This window comes from Phoxinus phoxinus, assembly GCF_949152265.1.
Source record: "Phoxinus phoxinus genome assembly, chromosome: 6".
NCBI lineage: Eukaryota > Metazoa > Chordata > Actinopteri > Cypriniformes > Leuciscidae > Phoxinus > Phoxinus phoxinus.
Window position 1 is genome coordinate 11,420,396 of NC_136881.1, and position 16,360 is coordinate 11,436,755.

The 16,360-nt window shown below is 36.1% G+C and overlaps 1 protein-coding gene across 2 annotated transcripts; it reads left to right on the forward strand.

Moving 5' to 3' along the window:
• The first annotated feature begins 239 nt into the window (after window positions 1-239).
• On the forward strand, window positions 240-16,142 carry hgsnat (heparan-alpha-glucosaminide N-acetyltransferase). Of its 2 annotated transcripts, none has more exons than XM_079616736.1 (18): window positions 240-694; window positions 1,569-1,684; window positions 3,741-3,877; window positions 4,027-4,145; window positions 4,587-4,656; window positions 4,774-4,843; window positions 5,122-5,219; window positions 5,582-5,658; window positions 5,847-5,877; window positions 7,312-7,472; window positions 8,027-8,142; window positions 9,593-9,714; window positions 10,679-10,805; window positions 11,858-11,944; window positions 12,559-12,636; window positions 13,541-13,611; window positions 13,824-13,936; window positions 14,556-16,142. In XM_079616736.1, exons 1-18 carry the CDS (start codon window positions 535-537, stop codon window positions 14,735-14,737), a joined length of 1,935 nt encoding a protein of 644 aa, XP_079472862.1. In that variant the 5' UTR covers window positions 240-534; the 3' UTR covers window positions 14,738-16,142. The 2 variants fall into 2 exon arrangements, with proteins under 2 accessions (XP_079472862.1, XP_079472863.1); XM_079616737.1 differs by lacking the exon at window positions 240-694 and adding an exon at window positions 1,190-1,336 and having other exon boundaries at window positions 14,556-15,779.
• The last annotated feature ends 218 nt before the right edge of the window (window positions 16,143-16,360 follow it).

A 16,360-nucleotide genomic window follows, 5' to 3' on the forward strand; every position in this document is an offset into this window, starting at 1 on the left:
TGTGCATTGGCCTTTTTGATTAGTGACCTAGAAATATTGCATATTCTGAGAAAAATGTTTTATTATAATTTACATTTATCAAAATCCTAAATCCTTCCTGAAATCCTTTCTGTTTAGCCTATTTCCAGTTTAAATTAGATTTTTAATGTGATCTCAGAATTTGAATGTACAAGTATACGGTTGCCCATTGCAATCTTTCCAATCTATTTTTAGACATTCAGGCGAATAATGTAAAAAATGTATCCAGAGAGCCACATATGTAGGGAATGGCTGCTTGGCCGTGTCTCTAAACGTAATGAGCTGCCTACTTAGATATCATTTATGGGCATCGTATGTGCGTTAAGTTTCACATTTAATTATGAGCATACTTAGCGCGTTCAAATATTTGTTCAAAAGTTCGTTCAGATGTTATAGTCATCGAGCGATCGCTAGCTTTTAAAACACTTCATACGAGTAACGTTAGTCGATGTACTTTGACCCTCCTCTCTTCCACTACTTACGCTGCTAGGAAGGAGGGATCGGAATTATGTTGTAATGAAACAGGGGGAAACCTTTACATCAAGAAAGGATCGAAAAGAGGAGTCAGCGAGATGTGATGTTATGGCATCTGAAAGGGGATACAGATGGACTGTGTGTGCTGTGATTGTTCTTTTGATAGCTCTATGTGCAGCCCATATGACAGATCGACCTGCCCGTGAGTGTCATGCCGTAAAACCAACGTTATTCTCTATTTGATCGATGATGTTAAATATAAAACACATTTCCTGATGTTTTGGAACTTCCCTTTTTTTTATTTTTATTATTATTATTCTAGTTATCTTAGCCAGCTAAGTTAACCAGCTAGCACCACTATTAAGTTAGCTGTTTTTAGCCTATGCTAATTGTCCTTTATATTAAACATAATAGATAGTTCATTTATTGTGATTCACCTCAATGTAATTTTTAAACTATATGTAAGGCATCCAAATTATTCACATATGTTCTCTCTGTTAGCCATTTAGATTGTTGCTTTTGCATATAATATGATGATCCATGTTGCTTTTGCATATAATATGATGATTAATGTAAGTTAACGTTATATAGCTAACCTAACCACAACAAAAACATTTAGATATGTAAGTTAATGGATTCAAATTTCCCTCGTTTGGCAGATCTGGGCAGTTTTATGATGTTTCTTGTGAGGCAGATTAGTGCAGGCATGTGACTGCAGGAGGGACAGAGTAACTATTGTAATACTGCAGTAGATTGCACCAAAGCAGCTGACCATTTAGTTTCATTAGGAGACCTACAGTTAGGTTGAATTGAATAAGAGGCTGCTACTGAAGTCTACAGAGTGGTGAGTATATTTAGAAATTGTTGCTAAATGTTGCTAGAAGAGAATCTGCCTCTTTGTCAGAAAACCTAGTCAAATGCCTATCTCTACACAGCATTTTTGGCCGTCAAAGGTGCGATTCCTACAGAAGCTACTTATTTAGAGAGTGTTTGACTGCAACCTCTGATCATATAACTTATATATTTGTGCTGCAAATGTGTCATAGTCGGTGATGATCAAGTGGCTTTGCTTTCAGTTTCTCACCCTCACCGCAAGACTTCTGTGTTGAAGATGGATGAGGCCGCCCTTTCGGTGGTCAATGAGATCGAGAGTGAAATGACGTTATATGTGCTTTCTGATCATTGCTATCAGGTATTAAATATTCATGTTCTAGGTATATAATATATGCAGAATTTACCATTGCAAAGGCATGCAGTAATCGCTGATCTTGAGCAGCATGGTGTTAAAGTCACCATGAAATCAATTTCACTTGCATATAGTAGTGGCCAAAAGTGATGTTTGGGGAATTGTTTTTAATGACCGTACAAGTTCGATTAAACCATCAACATATGAGAAAATGTTTTTAAAGGGGTCATTTATTTTAATTTTAATATGTTATCTTATATAGCCTATCTTGTATATACCCCTTTTCAGCTAGTAAACATGGTGACGTTTTTTTTTGGGCGGAGCTTAGGTGGAGGCAGAATGATCCCTCTGGCCGCTTCACTAACGCTAGTTTGCAAGTTTTGTTAGCTTGTTTTTTAACAATGACTGGAGAAAATCCGATTTTTTCTTAATGTGCAAGCTAACTCACTGTCCAGGGCCGCGATTGTTATTTGCAAAAGTTAATTTTAACGGACGGAACCAGATTGGCCGACCCGTACACACTCCCTCAATGATGGACGATCTGACAGGATTAACGTTAACGCAGCCTCTGGTCGAGTGCCCTGACTTCTACAACGACCCAATAGAGAAACTGAGCGTAAGTTTCTCTCAGTTTCTCTATCGGGTCGGTGTAGAAGTCAGGGCACTCGACCAGAGGCTGCGTTAACGTTAATCCTGTCAGATCGTCCATCATTGAGGGAGCGTGTACGGGTCGGCCAATCTGGTTCCGTCCGTTAAAATTAACTTTTGCAAATAACAATCGCGGTCTTGGACAGTGAGTTAGCTTGCACATTAAGAGAAACTGAGGGCGTATAAATATTTAGATGCCAATAACTAGGCCTATGTGATAAATGCTCACGTACAAGACTTGAGTGGTACGATCCGAGGTTCTGCATATCCAGCGCCAAGAAGACAACGATGTAAAAAGTGACATTACGGTGCAATTTTAATTATGTGAATATTTTCTTGAAATAAAGATTACAGATACAGCATATACATTTTTTAACTATGTATTTTTGAGTACGCTTTCTTACCAGGTTCTTAAAAAAAAGTCTAGTCACAATCTATCAAAACTACAATCATAGATGATTCACAAATAATTTAGAAAACATTATGCGATTATGCATCCTGATGCTGGTATCTTTCGGAAGTCAGTACAGAGACGTTATTTACTCTTCCATTTGTCCTCAATCAAGAGATTGGGTATCTATATACTGTTATCATACGGTGTAAACAGCGTCAGTGATTATAATTGTTTCTATTTGCCTTTGGCAAGTGTCAGCCATTAAGCGACTGAACGCCAGTGGGTGGGGCCTATTGTTCGATGATGTCAAACATATTTATCGATGTCTTGCTCTGGTGGCAGTCATATGCAAATGATATTTGCCCATGTGACGTCACAAATCTCACAATATCCAAACAAGCTGTTTTTTGGAGCTTGATTAATAAATGCTTTGTTTATAATGTGAAGGACATTTTAACCTCTGACACTTGCAGGATTTTAATGGTAAATACCTCTTATCAAAAGATCAAGTTAAGTTTCATTTTTCATGCCATGACTTCATGTCTCATGTCTTTAAATATTTGAAATATGAGGGAAGAACAAAACGCTAAACTGGTTAAACTGCAGCTACAGGTTTTATTTTGCAATGAAAAAAATGCATAGAAAAACTAAATTCTAACAGGGAAAGGCATACACTGACTACAACATATTAATATTTCGTGGTTCGCTCTTGTTTTTGCATGTTTTTATATATGTATTATGTATAACAGCCTGGACAAAAATGATGTCCACACAACTATGCAATATGCTTACATATAATTTGAATAAAGTATGAAGATGTCCATTTTCCTTGACCAGACATCCCTTTTGGCATATAGAGAAGAAAAGACTTTGCAACTGCCATTTCATGCTGACTTTAATACTAAATGCTGCAAGTAACTATATGATAATAACATGATTGAATGTACCAGTTTAATGCTGTAGTTTTGTTCCAACTTGACCTCTTTATCCCTGTGTTGTCTGTGTATGCGTGTGCTCTAGTGTTTGCCCCAGCAGTTGGGAAAATTACCTGCAAGGCCAGTTTCTGGGACCCCTACTGCAGTAGAGTTTGTTGTAAGCACACAACACGCTTTGACACTGCTGCTCAACAGCACCCCTGCAAACCTGGAGCCATGCAAGTGAGTTATGCATAGATGCATTTAACACAGAGCAATGGCCGTTTCTGACCAACTTTATAATACCGAATACATCTTCTCGATGTTTATTTCCTTTGGCCATTATTGTCAATGCCAGGTATTATTTTCAGACAATTGATTTGTTCTTCCAGTGTTCACTTCCACTTTGGGGAGCGGGGGAACTATTCTCTTTGGGTGAAGAACCTGAATGAGCCGTCGCAGGTCAGCTGCACTATGATTACTGATTCAGAGCCCATCAACAGCTACTTGCGTGAGTTACCTTACATCTGCACACTGCATTTTTGGAGGTTTCTTCTCGGTCATCTAGTATACATGGCCATGAAATAAGGATTGTCTTTAAATCCTTAATTTTGGGAAAAAAATCTTCTTACTTGTGGCCAACTAATATAATCTTTCAGCGGCTTCTACTGATGCCAATATCTGACTTAATTTAATATCAGTCAGTATACACCTAATGCCATTCAATGCTTGCAAATGAGACATGCTAAATTTATAAAAAGGTCTTATTTTACACATTATTTACAAAGCATATACAGATATCAGAAGATTAATTGGCCTGGGCCTATACATGATCATGAAAAGAGAATTCGTTTTTAATTCTGGAAAAAATATAGCCATAAAACAGGTAAATGCTGTATTAAAATCAACTGGGCTGGATGAATGAGTAGTTTTATTGTTTGTTTTGTTCCAGCCATTTTGTTCGCTTTTCTGGCATTTGCTCTTCTGGCTGTATTATCTGCTATCTGGAACACAGTTAAAAGGTAAAGGCATCTTTAAATATTTTTTTTTAACCACGTAATGATGACATTTAAACAAGCCAGAACAGCTTGTCGCAGCTTTTATATTTGCTTGTAAAATGGTGTTCTTCCATTTTTAAGGCTGGATGTGGTGACAAATCTACTTATTCGCTTGGGAAGCACAGTGGAGACCGAGAGGCTGATAAACTCGGTAACAGTGCTTTTCACTCCTTTTACACCTTTTTTAATACTTTTAATATTTTCTCAGTGTGATTTTAACATCTTTGAAACATAATCTCAAACCACCAAATATTGTTATTTTGTCATAGTTTAAATATGTTGTGCTTGATTTACTGTGGTGTTTTTGCAGGTTCCAGCTAAGTGGGGAAAAAATGCAGGCATGAAATGGAATATTAAAGATCCTTTTCTTTTTTTTCCCCCCTCATTAATTTACACTCTCGCTGTCTTTCTTTCTCTCTTCATCTCCAGGAGCTTGGCACTCCAAACAGATTGGTAAATGCCTCCACGGAATCGATAATTCCTGCCACTACAGGACGGAGGCTTCGTTCTTTGGATTCTTTCCGCGGGTATGGTGCTCTTTCACTAATTGTTTCGGGTCCAGTGCGCTTGAGATGGGAATTGAAACATTCAGGTGAAAATGATCTTGCACAGAAGCTGCTACTTTGCATACTGTGAAGCTGGTTGTCTACACGTAATTTGCATTTCATTTCTTATTATCCTGAAATAGTATGATTACATTCGAATTTGTTAAAACAAGGTTACGTTTGCTGGTAACCTTACCCGACAATTGGAACGATTATTTTCATTTCCAGTGTTTTATTGTCTTCCTAATTTATAAAAACAAATCAATCTTCTTATTTATTGTGGTCTGGTTTAATTCCAGATCTCTGTTAAGACAAAAATGAACCTCGCTCCGTTTTCTCCACAGCCTTGCTCTGGTCGTTATGGTGTTTGTCAACTACGGAGGTGGACGTTACTGGTTCTTTAGGCATGAAAGTTGGAATGGTAAACACATTTTTTTCTTTACAATTGCTGATAGCATGTCTTTTAACCATCAGATCATTTATTATTGGTATTGGTAACAATGGTGAGGAATACATTTAGTACATGAACATTTTTAGAATAAGTCTGAAAAGCACTCATGGTATGACAACAGGAAGTACAAGTATCTGATTGTGTTGTTCCTCTTGCAGGGCTCACAGTGGCTGATCTCGTGTTTCCTTGGTAAGCCAATCCAACGTCACAAATGACTGATTCTTCATTCCACATGCATCTTTTGCAGCTTCCTTAAACTCTGTTTCAGTTATTCTTTTATAGCGCAGTATTGCAGTAAAGCTTTTTATTTCTGTACCATGCATTGATTCATCGGCAAGCCACATCGGCGCTGGCATAAGCTGTAGTGTATTGGAGCCAAGCATGGGCGCTTATCACTGTGGCACAAATGAAGTGGCACATCAAAGTCAGCATAAACTGGTTTCACAGCTGAACTGAACCCAATAACCTTGTTTTCTGCTGCGCAGCTGAAAAGAAGCTAGTTAAAGTCATGACACCTCTGTGTTGTTGCAGGAAGCCTATATGAAATGATCATGGGATGTGTAGCAAAACATAAAAATGAACAGTATGTCATAATTTCCTCATCGTCAAGTCGTTCCAAACCATAACTTTCTTTCTTTTGTGAAAAACAAATGGAGATCCTGTTAGAATGTCCTCCCTGCTCTTTCCCATACAATGCAAGTGTAGCTTTCAAGCTCCAAAGGAGGAAAAAATAAAAAATAAATTCTAGTTTATTATTTTAAAATGTAATTTATTCTTGTGATGGCAAAGCTAAATTTTGTGCATCATTATTCCAGTCTTCAGTGTCACATGATCCTTCAAAAATCATTCTAATATGCTCAAAAAACATTTAACTATTATTAATATTGAAAACAATTTTGCTGCTTAATATTTTTGTGGAAACTGTGATACTTTCAGGATTATTGGATGAATATAAAGTTCAAAAGCATTTATTTGAAATATAAGTCTTCTGAAACAATGTATATGACAGTGTAGTCCAAGGCTTCTCAAACCATATGATTCCCTTTTTTGAGGAACATACAGAAGAAATGTATGTATTTATTCATTAAAAACCTCCTGTATAGCTCTTGAATCTCTTTCATGCCTTCACATAATCAAAACTTCCATCACGGAATAAGAATGACGTGTCTTTATGGTCTAAAATTTCTCATTTGGTGTTCCACAAAAGAAAGAACGACATGAAGGCAAGTAAATAATGACAGCATTTTCATGTTTGAATGAACTATCTCTTTAATTCTATTTCTTTAGTTCTGTGGTTATGGTGCTTTGAGACAATATATTGCATTTCTTACACAGAATATTAAGCCAAGATATAGCTTTGGATGACTGTATTTGATTAGAAAGAGATGGTATAGAGAGACAGGAAACCTGGGGGGACCAATGGGATCAATACATGAGAGAGACTCCAGAGACAAATGTGTGCTACAGATGTTGAAGAGAAATTGGCTTTCACACAGTTCCATTTGTGGATGATGCTTAATCTGTGTGTTTGAAATCACGCCAGAAAGTAGCACTTCCTAAAATGAGTATCTATTTTTTTTCTCTCTCTCCCCTTCTGTTTTCATCTAACTTTCTTCTTCACAGGTTTGTGTTCATTATGGGTACTTCTATTTGTTTGTCCCTGAGCGGTTCAATTCGCAGAGGTGTCAAGCGCACTCATCTGCTGTGGAGGATTGTCTGGAGGAGCTTACAACTCTTTCTTATTGGAGTCATCATCATCAATCCTAACTACTGCCAAGGACCCTGTGAGTAGGAACACATTTTTCCTGATTTTTCTTCATAAAACTTTCAAAACAGTGCAGCTCTATCCCTGCAGATATGAATACATTTTACATTCTGTACTGTTTTTTAAACTAAATACAGTGTGAACCACATCAGTATTGAATATGATACAAATGAAGATTCTCATTGTTAAAATACATGCATTGTTTTTTGTTGTTGTTGCATTGGATAGTTGAAGGCCCTATGAAATCAAACTCTAAGGACTTGCTGGTTTTGTTGGATAATAGCGTAAAAAAGGCGTCCAGCTATTTCCCACCCCAACTTACGTAAACGTAAACACAAGGAAAAAACAAAACATTTCATGGGGTCTTTAATATTGTCATTTCATAATATATTCAAGCCCAACATTTTCATTTAATCGCCATGTCAGAATATTTTTAGCAAGCTGTTTCCAAAATCAGTCAATTTTATTTGGCTTCTGATTGTGAAGTTGAAGACTATAAACGCAATGTAAAAGAAAATATTGTTAAAAATATAAATGGTGATGTTTCATGCACGTGTCTATGTATCTGTACAGTATCTTGGGACTCTTTGCGTATTCCTGGCGTATTACAGCGTCTGGGCTTCACGTATCTTGTTGTCGCTGTCTTGGATCTTGCGGTGGCCAAGGACGGACTAACCAATCTGTCAAGTGTGAGTCATGTTATCCTTCTCCACACGTAATATGCACACACGTAATCATAAACACTGTATAGAAACACCTCCACACGTAATATGCACACACATAATCATAAACACTGTATAGAAACACATCCCGGGGTTATAATCGTTAACTAAAACGATGAAAACATTTCTGATAATTGAAATAAATTAAGGTGAAGGACTAAATAAAGAAAAAACTAAAACTAACTAATGGTACGTTTACACAACAACAATGTACTAAAAACGGAAACATTTTTCCTTTGCGTTTGTGAAAAGTTTTGCGTACAGATGACAACGTTGTCAAAACGATCTTCGCTCACGTATTCGCGAAAATGACTAAAAAAACGCTGTATTATCATATGCATGCCGGGCCAGTAGTTGGCGATGTCACTTTGTCATGAAATACGCACATACACATTCTTCTGCATATGCAAATAATGTGTCTCTGCTGGTCGTAGTAGTGGTGCAGTAAATCTACACTTTGCTGGACAAGCGTTAATAAACTCAGTATCTTGAGCAGCACAAACAGTGTCCAGTAGTCCAAATATTTGCGTTTTTGTAGTTTACACGGATACTATAATGGTTTCGTTTTCAAAAACTTGCACTATGAAATGACAGAAGTACATAACAAAATTACAAAAAATGTAAAGCTAATTCAAAATATTAACAAAAAATAATAAAACTAAAATAACATGGACACATACTCATCTATGGCCACTTACACACTGTAAAGTTTCAGGAGTGACAACCACATTTAAATTTGTGAGTGAATCCCCTAAATGATCGTTCCATGTGTGTACGAAACACGACTCACTCCTGAAACTGCGATTGACACCGTGGTAACCATAAACATTCTGGCTTCTCACGTGTTTGGTGTCCGCTATTTTTGATCAAATTATTATTACATTGACAAAAGACTTGTTGTGTTCATCAATTTTTATTAAAGCACAGTCGTCAGAGGCGTTTATTTTATGGTGAATGGCTGCTTCACAGAGCGGGCTCCCAGTGTTGCTATGCCCACTTATTTTAAGCGTTTTTGGGTTTGTTTAAGCTTGGATGATACAGCGATCGAGTTTATGGAGTTATTAAAGTGCACAGGTGCAGGTCACAATACATCAGTCTTATTTTCAGCATAAAGCATTTTCATTTATTTAGTTTTTTTATGGGCTTGTTTTTGTTCGCTGAATGCGTCAGGCTGGCTTTGCCTGTGATGTCTTGCACCGCACATACAGACGAGATAAATCTAAATTAATTTTGATAATTAATTATATTATAACAATTTTGAGTGAAAAATGTAATTGAACGTTTTCTATTGAATTGTAGATTATTTTTGTACTGTATGTACACCCCTTTTAAATGACGCTCTAACTGGCATTAACTCTTACTGTAATTATTTTTTAATTATAATAATAAAAATTTTTCCTCATCTTGTTGTTCACAGGAAACATGCTGGTACTCGGTGCATGATGTCTGCCTCTACTGGCCTGCATGGCTGTGTGTGATTGTCTTAGAGACGATATGGTTATGTTTGACCTTCCTCCTCCCAGTGCCAGACTGCCCAACGTTAGTAAACTCATACTCATGATATGAGTATATCATTTCTTTTACAGCTGTCTAAATGTCCTTTTTCATATCCCCTGCCTCATTTGCAATCACAAAGGGAACCCGCTGAAGAAACTACTTTTTTTCTTTCTGATTTGTTAAAATTACATGAGATTTGCAGAAATATCAGTAAGATACCATATATACAGTATATATATATATATAAAATAGATTTGTCTGGTTAGAAATGCAAAACAGATTGTTAGCATTTTTTAAAAAGTACTTTTTCCCCCTGGTAAATTATAAAGGGTGAAAAAAAAAAAAAAGTTATCATATAATGTTATTAGCCAGTTGTAATTGGTTATATTGAATGGATGGATGGGTGCTACGTAAAATGAATATGCAAATGAAAGTGATTTGAATAGCATGACTCACGTCCATCTATTTGCTATTCATGACATGCGTTTTGCTAGCCTGGGAAAACCCAGACCACTTCCGGCAAATTTAGATTTGCTCTGCAAGTGGGTCTGGCAAAGAGCCCATTGAAACCCATTTCCAATCCGCCGAAATCGCGGCACCAATCAGAAACGTTTTACACGATGACGACAGAGCAGAGACGGTGACGCAGATTTTGTACATTACAGACATGGATGCCGCCGTGGAACATCACAACATCACTCGTTCGAATCAGCTATCGCGTCTGTTTCAAGCGATTTAAAATGGTCATTTTCGTTAACACAAACAGAGAATTGCTGAGAGTCTCGAGATGTTTCTCCGTCGCTCTGCATACGTCATGTCATTCATCGCTCTGATTGGTTTTAGATCTTTCCGACGTCCGTTGGTGACGCCCCTGTGGAAATGAATTGTCTATGGAGCTTTGCCAGACCCTTACTCAGTTACAACTGAGAGGGTCTGGGTTTTCCCAGGCTAGCGTTTTGCATGGAAATTGCTAGATTTTTCTTCTTGATGTCTCCCTCTCTTGCAGTGGTTATTTGGGTCCAGGGGGCATTGGTGACTTTGGCCTGTACCAAAACTGCACTGGTGGAGCTGCCGGTTACATTGATCGCTGGTTGCTCGGAGATAACCATATTTACCAGACACCTTCATCACGGGTAAACAGACACCAAAACAACGAGAACTGGTTGCCATTCTGATTCTGAGTTTCACTATTCGAATCGATTAAATTCTGATCTCGATTCGATTCTATATTGATTAATATAGATATATGTCAGATACACTACATGTTTATTTTTCTCAAGAAAACAAAAACTATTGCTGTGCTCTACACCAGTTGGTACATTATGATAATTTTAAAAGTTAAAATTAACAATATACAAACACAAAAATTGTACATAAGGCAGTTTTTTATAATAATATATTTTTAATGGTAAAATTGTTTCTACTCCAATTAGATTTTTTTTAAACATAAACTTTTAAACAGTAGCTGTCATAAATTGTTTTCATGCATACATTTATTCAAACATTGAAGAACAGGTTAAGCAAATATAATGAATATGTAATATAGTGCATATATTTAGCAAAATGTTCTTTTCTAGAGTTGAAATTTCTAGCTTACTATCAAGCTATAGACATTGAATGGGTTTTCTGAGGTAAATTGTTTTCAAGCTGTTTTATTAACGTCTTTCTGCGGTTGAAACCGATTGAGTGATTACATGACATTTTGGTAAATTGTAATGTATCTTTCAACATACCTTCTGATGTTCATTCATGTTCAAGTGCTATAACTAGTAGTAAAGAGGAAGAGATGATCCGTTCACATGTGCTTTGCGCTGCCGCTTCGCTTGAACTGCTACAGCGATCTGTCACCCTACATTACAGAGCGGCAGAATAGTTTTTATTGTTTGAATTTTGTAATAAAATTGATTGATTTGAAAGCTAATACTTTATTCATATCAAAAGTAACAAAGCACAAAGCTTATTGCAATTTAGGCACACTACACATAATGTTTAGCAAAGTTTTGTTCATGCATAAACTGAAAACAGCATAGACTAAAAGATCGATTTGTGGGGATTTAAGAATCAATATCAATTCATCAGTGAATCGATTAAAATTCTGAAATCGATTTGCTAGAGCAACCGATAAGTTTCCACTCTTACTTTCGCTGATACAATTCATTGTGTTTTTGTCTGTGCATATATCTAGGTTGTATATCAGTCCATGATGCCCTTTGACCCTGAGGGTGTTTTGGGAAGCATCAACTCCATACTGATGGCTTTTTTGGGTCTTCAGGTGAGTCAAGTAGAAGGAATCTGGTTTTCACAGTAGCTTTATTTATGGACCCTTTTCACAGACTGTGATGCTGTAGTTATTAAGTTTCATATGTTCATAAAAAAAACATTTATAACGCTGTACTTTGTGTTATTACCCTGACAGTAAATTAATTAATGAATTATCACTGTTGTGAGGGTGTTTCTAATACAATGGCTGAGGAAGTGACGGCGAATTTTACATCTTTCTTTTTTCTGGCTGTTTTTCCTTCTTTTGGAAAGTCGTTGAAACACTCGTGTATTTTTTTTTCTTTTGCTATTGGAACAAATGGGAATACAAACATTATATTTGTTGTTGTCTCCCATTCACCACTATAGAAGTTAACCCAACTATGACGACTTCCACTTCTAAGAACCCCGGAAATTGCTGGTTTTCTTTTTTTCATTTCTCTCTCTTCATTTAATCCTCATAGCAGCATCAGTGATTCTCCTTTCCCTCCCTCTCTCTTACTGTATCGGTTTCAGCAGCGCAGTCACATGCTTCATGTCAACTATTTCTGTTCTGCAGTGCTTCCGGGAATCACATCTAATAATTGTCTTATCCTATTGCATGTTTTGTGTTTATTTGTGTTTCAGGCAGGGAAAATTCTGCTGCATTACAGGGACCAACACAAGCAAATAATCACACGATTTCTCATTTGGGGATTCATACTGGTATGTTTACCATCTGATTATTGGTTGTTTTTGCTAGCACTTTATATAATAACTATACAATAACGATTTTTATACGTTTTATTCAGCAAGCCATTTATATTGTTACAAAATATTTCTTAAATAAATGCTGTTTTTTTACTTTCTATTCATCAAAGAATCTTAATAAAATACATTACAGTTTCCACAAAAATATTAAGCATCACATATGTTTTTAACATAAATAATAATAATAATAAGACATGTTTTTTGAGCACCGAATTAGCAGAATGATGTTTGAGGAATCATGTGACACTGAAAACTGGAGGAAAGCTTAATAGAAAACAGGTTTTTTGTAATAATATTTCACAATATTACTGTTTTGACTATTTTATATAGGCCTACTGTATAATGTAAAAAAAAGCCAGTCATTGGTGCAAGATAGAGTACAACATGGTGATCAGGACCCCAGAATGAAGGGGTATATTTTGTGATAAAGAGTTGATTATGCTATTAATTACATGGCTACTCACCAGATAAATTCATAAATCGACATTAAATACTGATTTACAGTAAGTAGAAATTATTTTATTATGAGAAGAAAGAGACCTGACATTGGCGCAGTTATGTAAGAAATGAGGGTCATTTATACAGTTAAGCATTTGTTATAGTAAATATTTCAACACAGAATGCCATGGATGACCAATAACAATCAAGTGCTTCAGAGAGTCATGTAACATTGTTTGGTTGTGCTATTAGGGATGCATTTAATGTGATTTTATTTATTTATGTTCATATTACAGATGTCTTATTTTGAACCCCCCCTACACATCAGAAGATTCAAACACAATTAGAAATTTACACAGTCAGTCAATATTAATATAAAGCTGTTTGTTGGAAACCTCATGCTGTCTATCTTTGCATTAAGGGGATCATCTCAGCTGTATTGACCAAGTGCTCCAGAAATGAAGGCTTCATCCCTGTCAACAAAAACTTGTGGTAAACTCAGTCTGCCTGTAGTTTTACTTATTTTAATGTTTTTATTAGATACTGTTAAATTTTTTTAATATTGTTATGGTTATTGTCATCATTTGTGGTCACAAATTTCTGAACACCTTGTTCATACATGAAAGAATGCACAGCACTTTCATTAGCAGAGGAATGTATTGTTTGATGCGTGATTTACAGCTTTTGTCTTGTGTGACTTTCAGGTCTTTTTCGTATGTGACGACTCTCAGCTGTTTTGCTTTTGTGACTCTGGTTTTTTTTTACTACACGGTGGATGTAAAGAAGTGGTGGTCTGGAGCTCCTTTCTTCTACCCTGGTAAGCACTTTAAATAGCCAGAATGAATGTACCTAGACTCATGAATGCCCCCAAATGTACTTTATATGACTCTTGTATTTAAGATTCGACCCCTATGACTTACAAATATATATCTGTGTTTGTATTATTGTGGCAGTAACAAACCTCAAGGGGATGATATAGTTACCTTCAAATGCCTGTGCCGGGGTCAGCATGAAACGGAAATGGCGATAGTTTTTTCTTCCCTATTATAAAATATGGATGAGTAAACCGGCTTCTCGAACAAAAGAAAAAAATGTGGGGCGGGACTTGAATTTGTCCATTGGGAATTGATTGTATCGTTGTGGTTTGCTTTTGCTGGGATGTCATGTGAGTGACATTTTGTCCAGTAAAACGGAGAGGACGTTATTTTGATTGAAGATTATGGGCACATGCATTTTTAAAAAATAATGATGTGCACAGATAATTCATTTATAGTAAATAAATACTGCAATGTTCTATACAAAATGATAATTGTCGATTTTGATTCCATGGTAAACTTGATTGTTATTATTCAGGCAGCTAGCTATAATCATAAGAAAAATTACTATTACACCTTATAACTATGGTATTGCTTTCAATTTGATGTTTTATTTGGCAGGTATGAATTCCATCTTGGTGTATGTGGGACATGAAGTGTTTGAGGAATACTTCCCTTTTCGTTGGAAGATGGCCAATAACCAATCACACGCTGAGCACCTGGCACAGAACCTCCTGGCCACCTCTATATGGGTGTTCATAGCCTACCTCCTCTACAGGAAGAAGATCTTCTGGAAGATTTAAAGGCATATCTGTATCCTGCTGATTTTATGACCTGCTCTTCGTTGTGAAAGAGATTTTTTGGGGGGGGGATATTTTTAGATGTAGAAAATCAGCAGATCTCTGAACATCTGTGGGGAGACAAAAACTCACACATGATCCAGGAATAGAACTTGGCTATTATTTGAGAAGAGCAGAAGGAAGAGAAAAGAAGATCACATGGCAGTGCAAAGATACTACCTCTCTGGACTCAACCAAGCCTTCAAATGGATGACAAGATGCCAAAGGGCAAATTCTGCTCAATTCTAATTCATTCTACTGGTTTCGGGTTAATTAATGATGTATTGAAGCACAGTGATGCGTTACGATTGGATTTGGAATTACCCAAATTCTGAATGTTTCAGGACTAACTAGGTTTAGTTAAATAATTGATTTCAGCAATTGTGAAAGGAAAGAAAACCCAAAACTGCCAAAAAAAAAAAAAAAAACAGTCTTCCATCAAGGTCTACAAAATATGCTGAAAGATTCACTATTAAGGCAAAATAATGTTACACAATTTTAGGTTTCATTTTTAATGTCATGAACACTCTGGGACTTATGTCTTTTTTTATTTTCCGTGGACTCTTTATTTCTTTTTTTTTATACTGTGGTTTTATTCTTTATATTATAAGATCAAAGTATCATGGTAAGAATAGGATGTGTGTTCTGCCTTCTCAAAAACTCAGGAGATTTGAAGTGCCAAATATAGTGTACGTTATGCTTTCTCAGATAACACAATGTCCTTGTTTATTACAGTTCAAACTTGTAACCTCTCCCAAAAACATACGTCAAATTACAGAAAAAAACACTAATCACATATGTCCCATACACATTGCTGCTTAAGAAAATAATTGTTCCAAGAGAAGGGAAAATATTGATCCACCGTATTTGTTGCCGACTCGCAAAAATCAATTCCATTTTTGTTACGGATAATGGATATTTTACAGATGTTTGAACTACATTTCCTCATGTTTATCTTTGTTTTATCAACATGGGATGTGGTAAAAATAAATCTTTTTTTGCCATTAAATCTCATTTTTTCTTTTGAGTTTATTATATGGATTAGGTGATCATGGGACCAGTAGTGCCATCTTGGCCTGGCAGCTTTCAATGGGCTCATCTTCTGGAGGGTTCCCCTCATATCCCCAGTCAGTCTCAGTTTACATGCTTGCTGAATTAGACATCCATTATAGTCCTTTAGATACTTAAAAAAACAATTTTAAAATTCATGCTTGAGGTATGTGTGCAATTTTGTGGAACAAAATGTGAAAGCTAAATGTATTACTTCATTGATAGCTCACTCAAAAGTAAAAATGTCTGTCATTACCTGCATGCCACTCCAAACCTCTGGCATTCCTTCTTCTGTGCAACATTAAAGAAGATATTTATCATAAATATTTAATGTTGCACAGAAGAAGGAATGCCAGAGTTTTTTTATGTAATCGAAATTATTCAACCCCATTGCAAATCAGGTTTATTGGCAAAACTTTGACAAACTTGCAGATGTTTGCAATGAACAAATCAATCAAAAGTAATTGACATATCTCAACACAACAAATGTTTTAAGGTGTTTCCCCAAACTGAAAATGGAACTTTTGCATTTTGCAA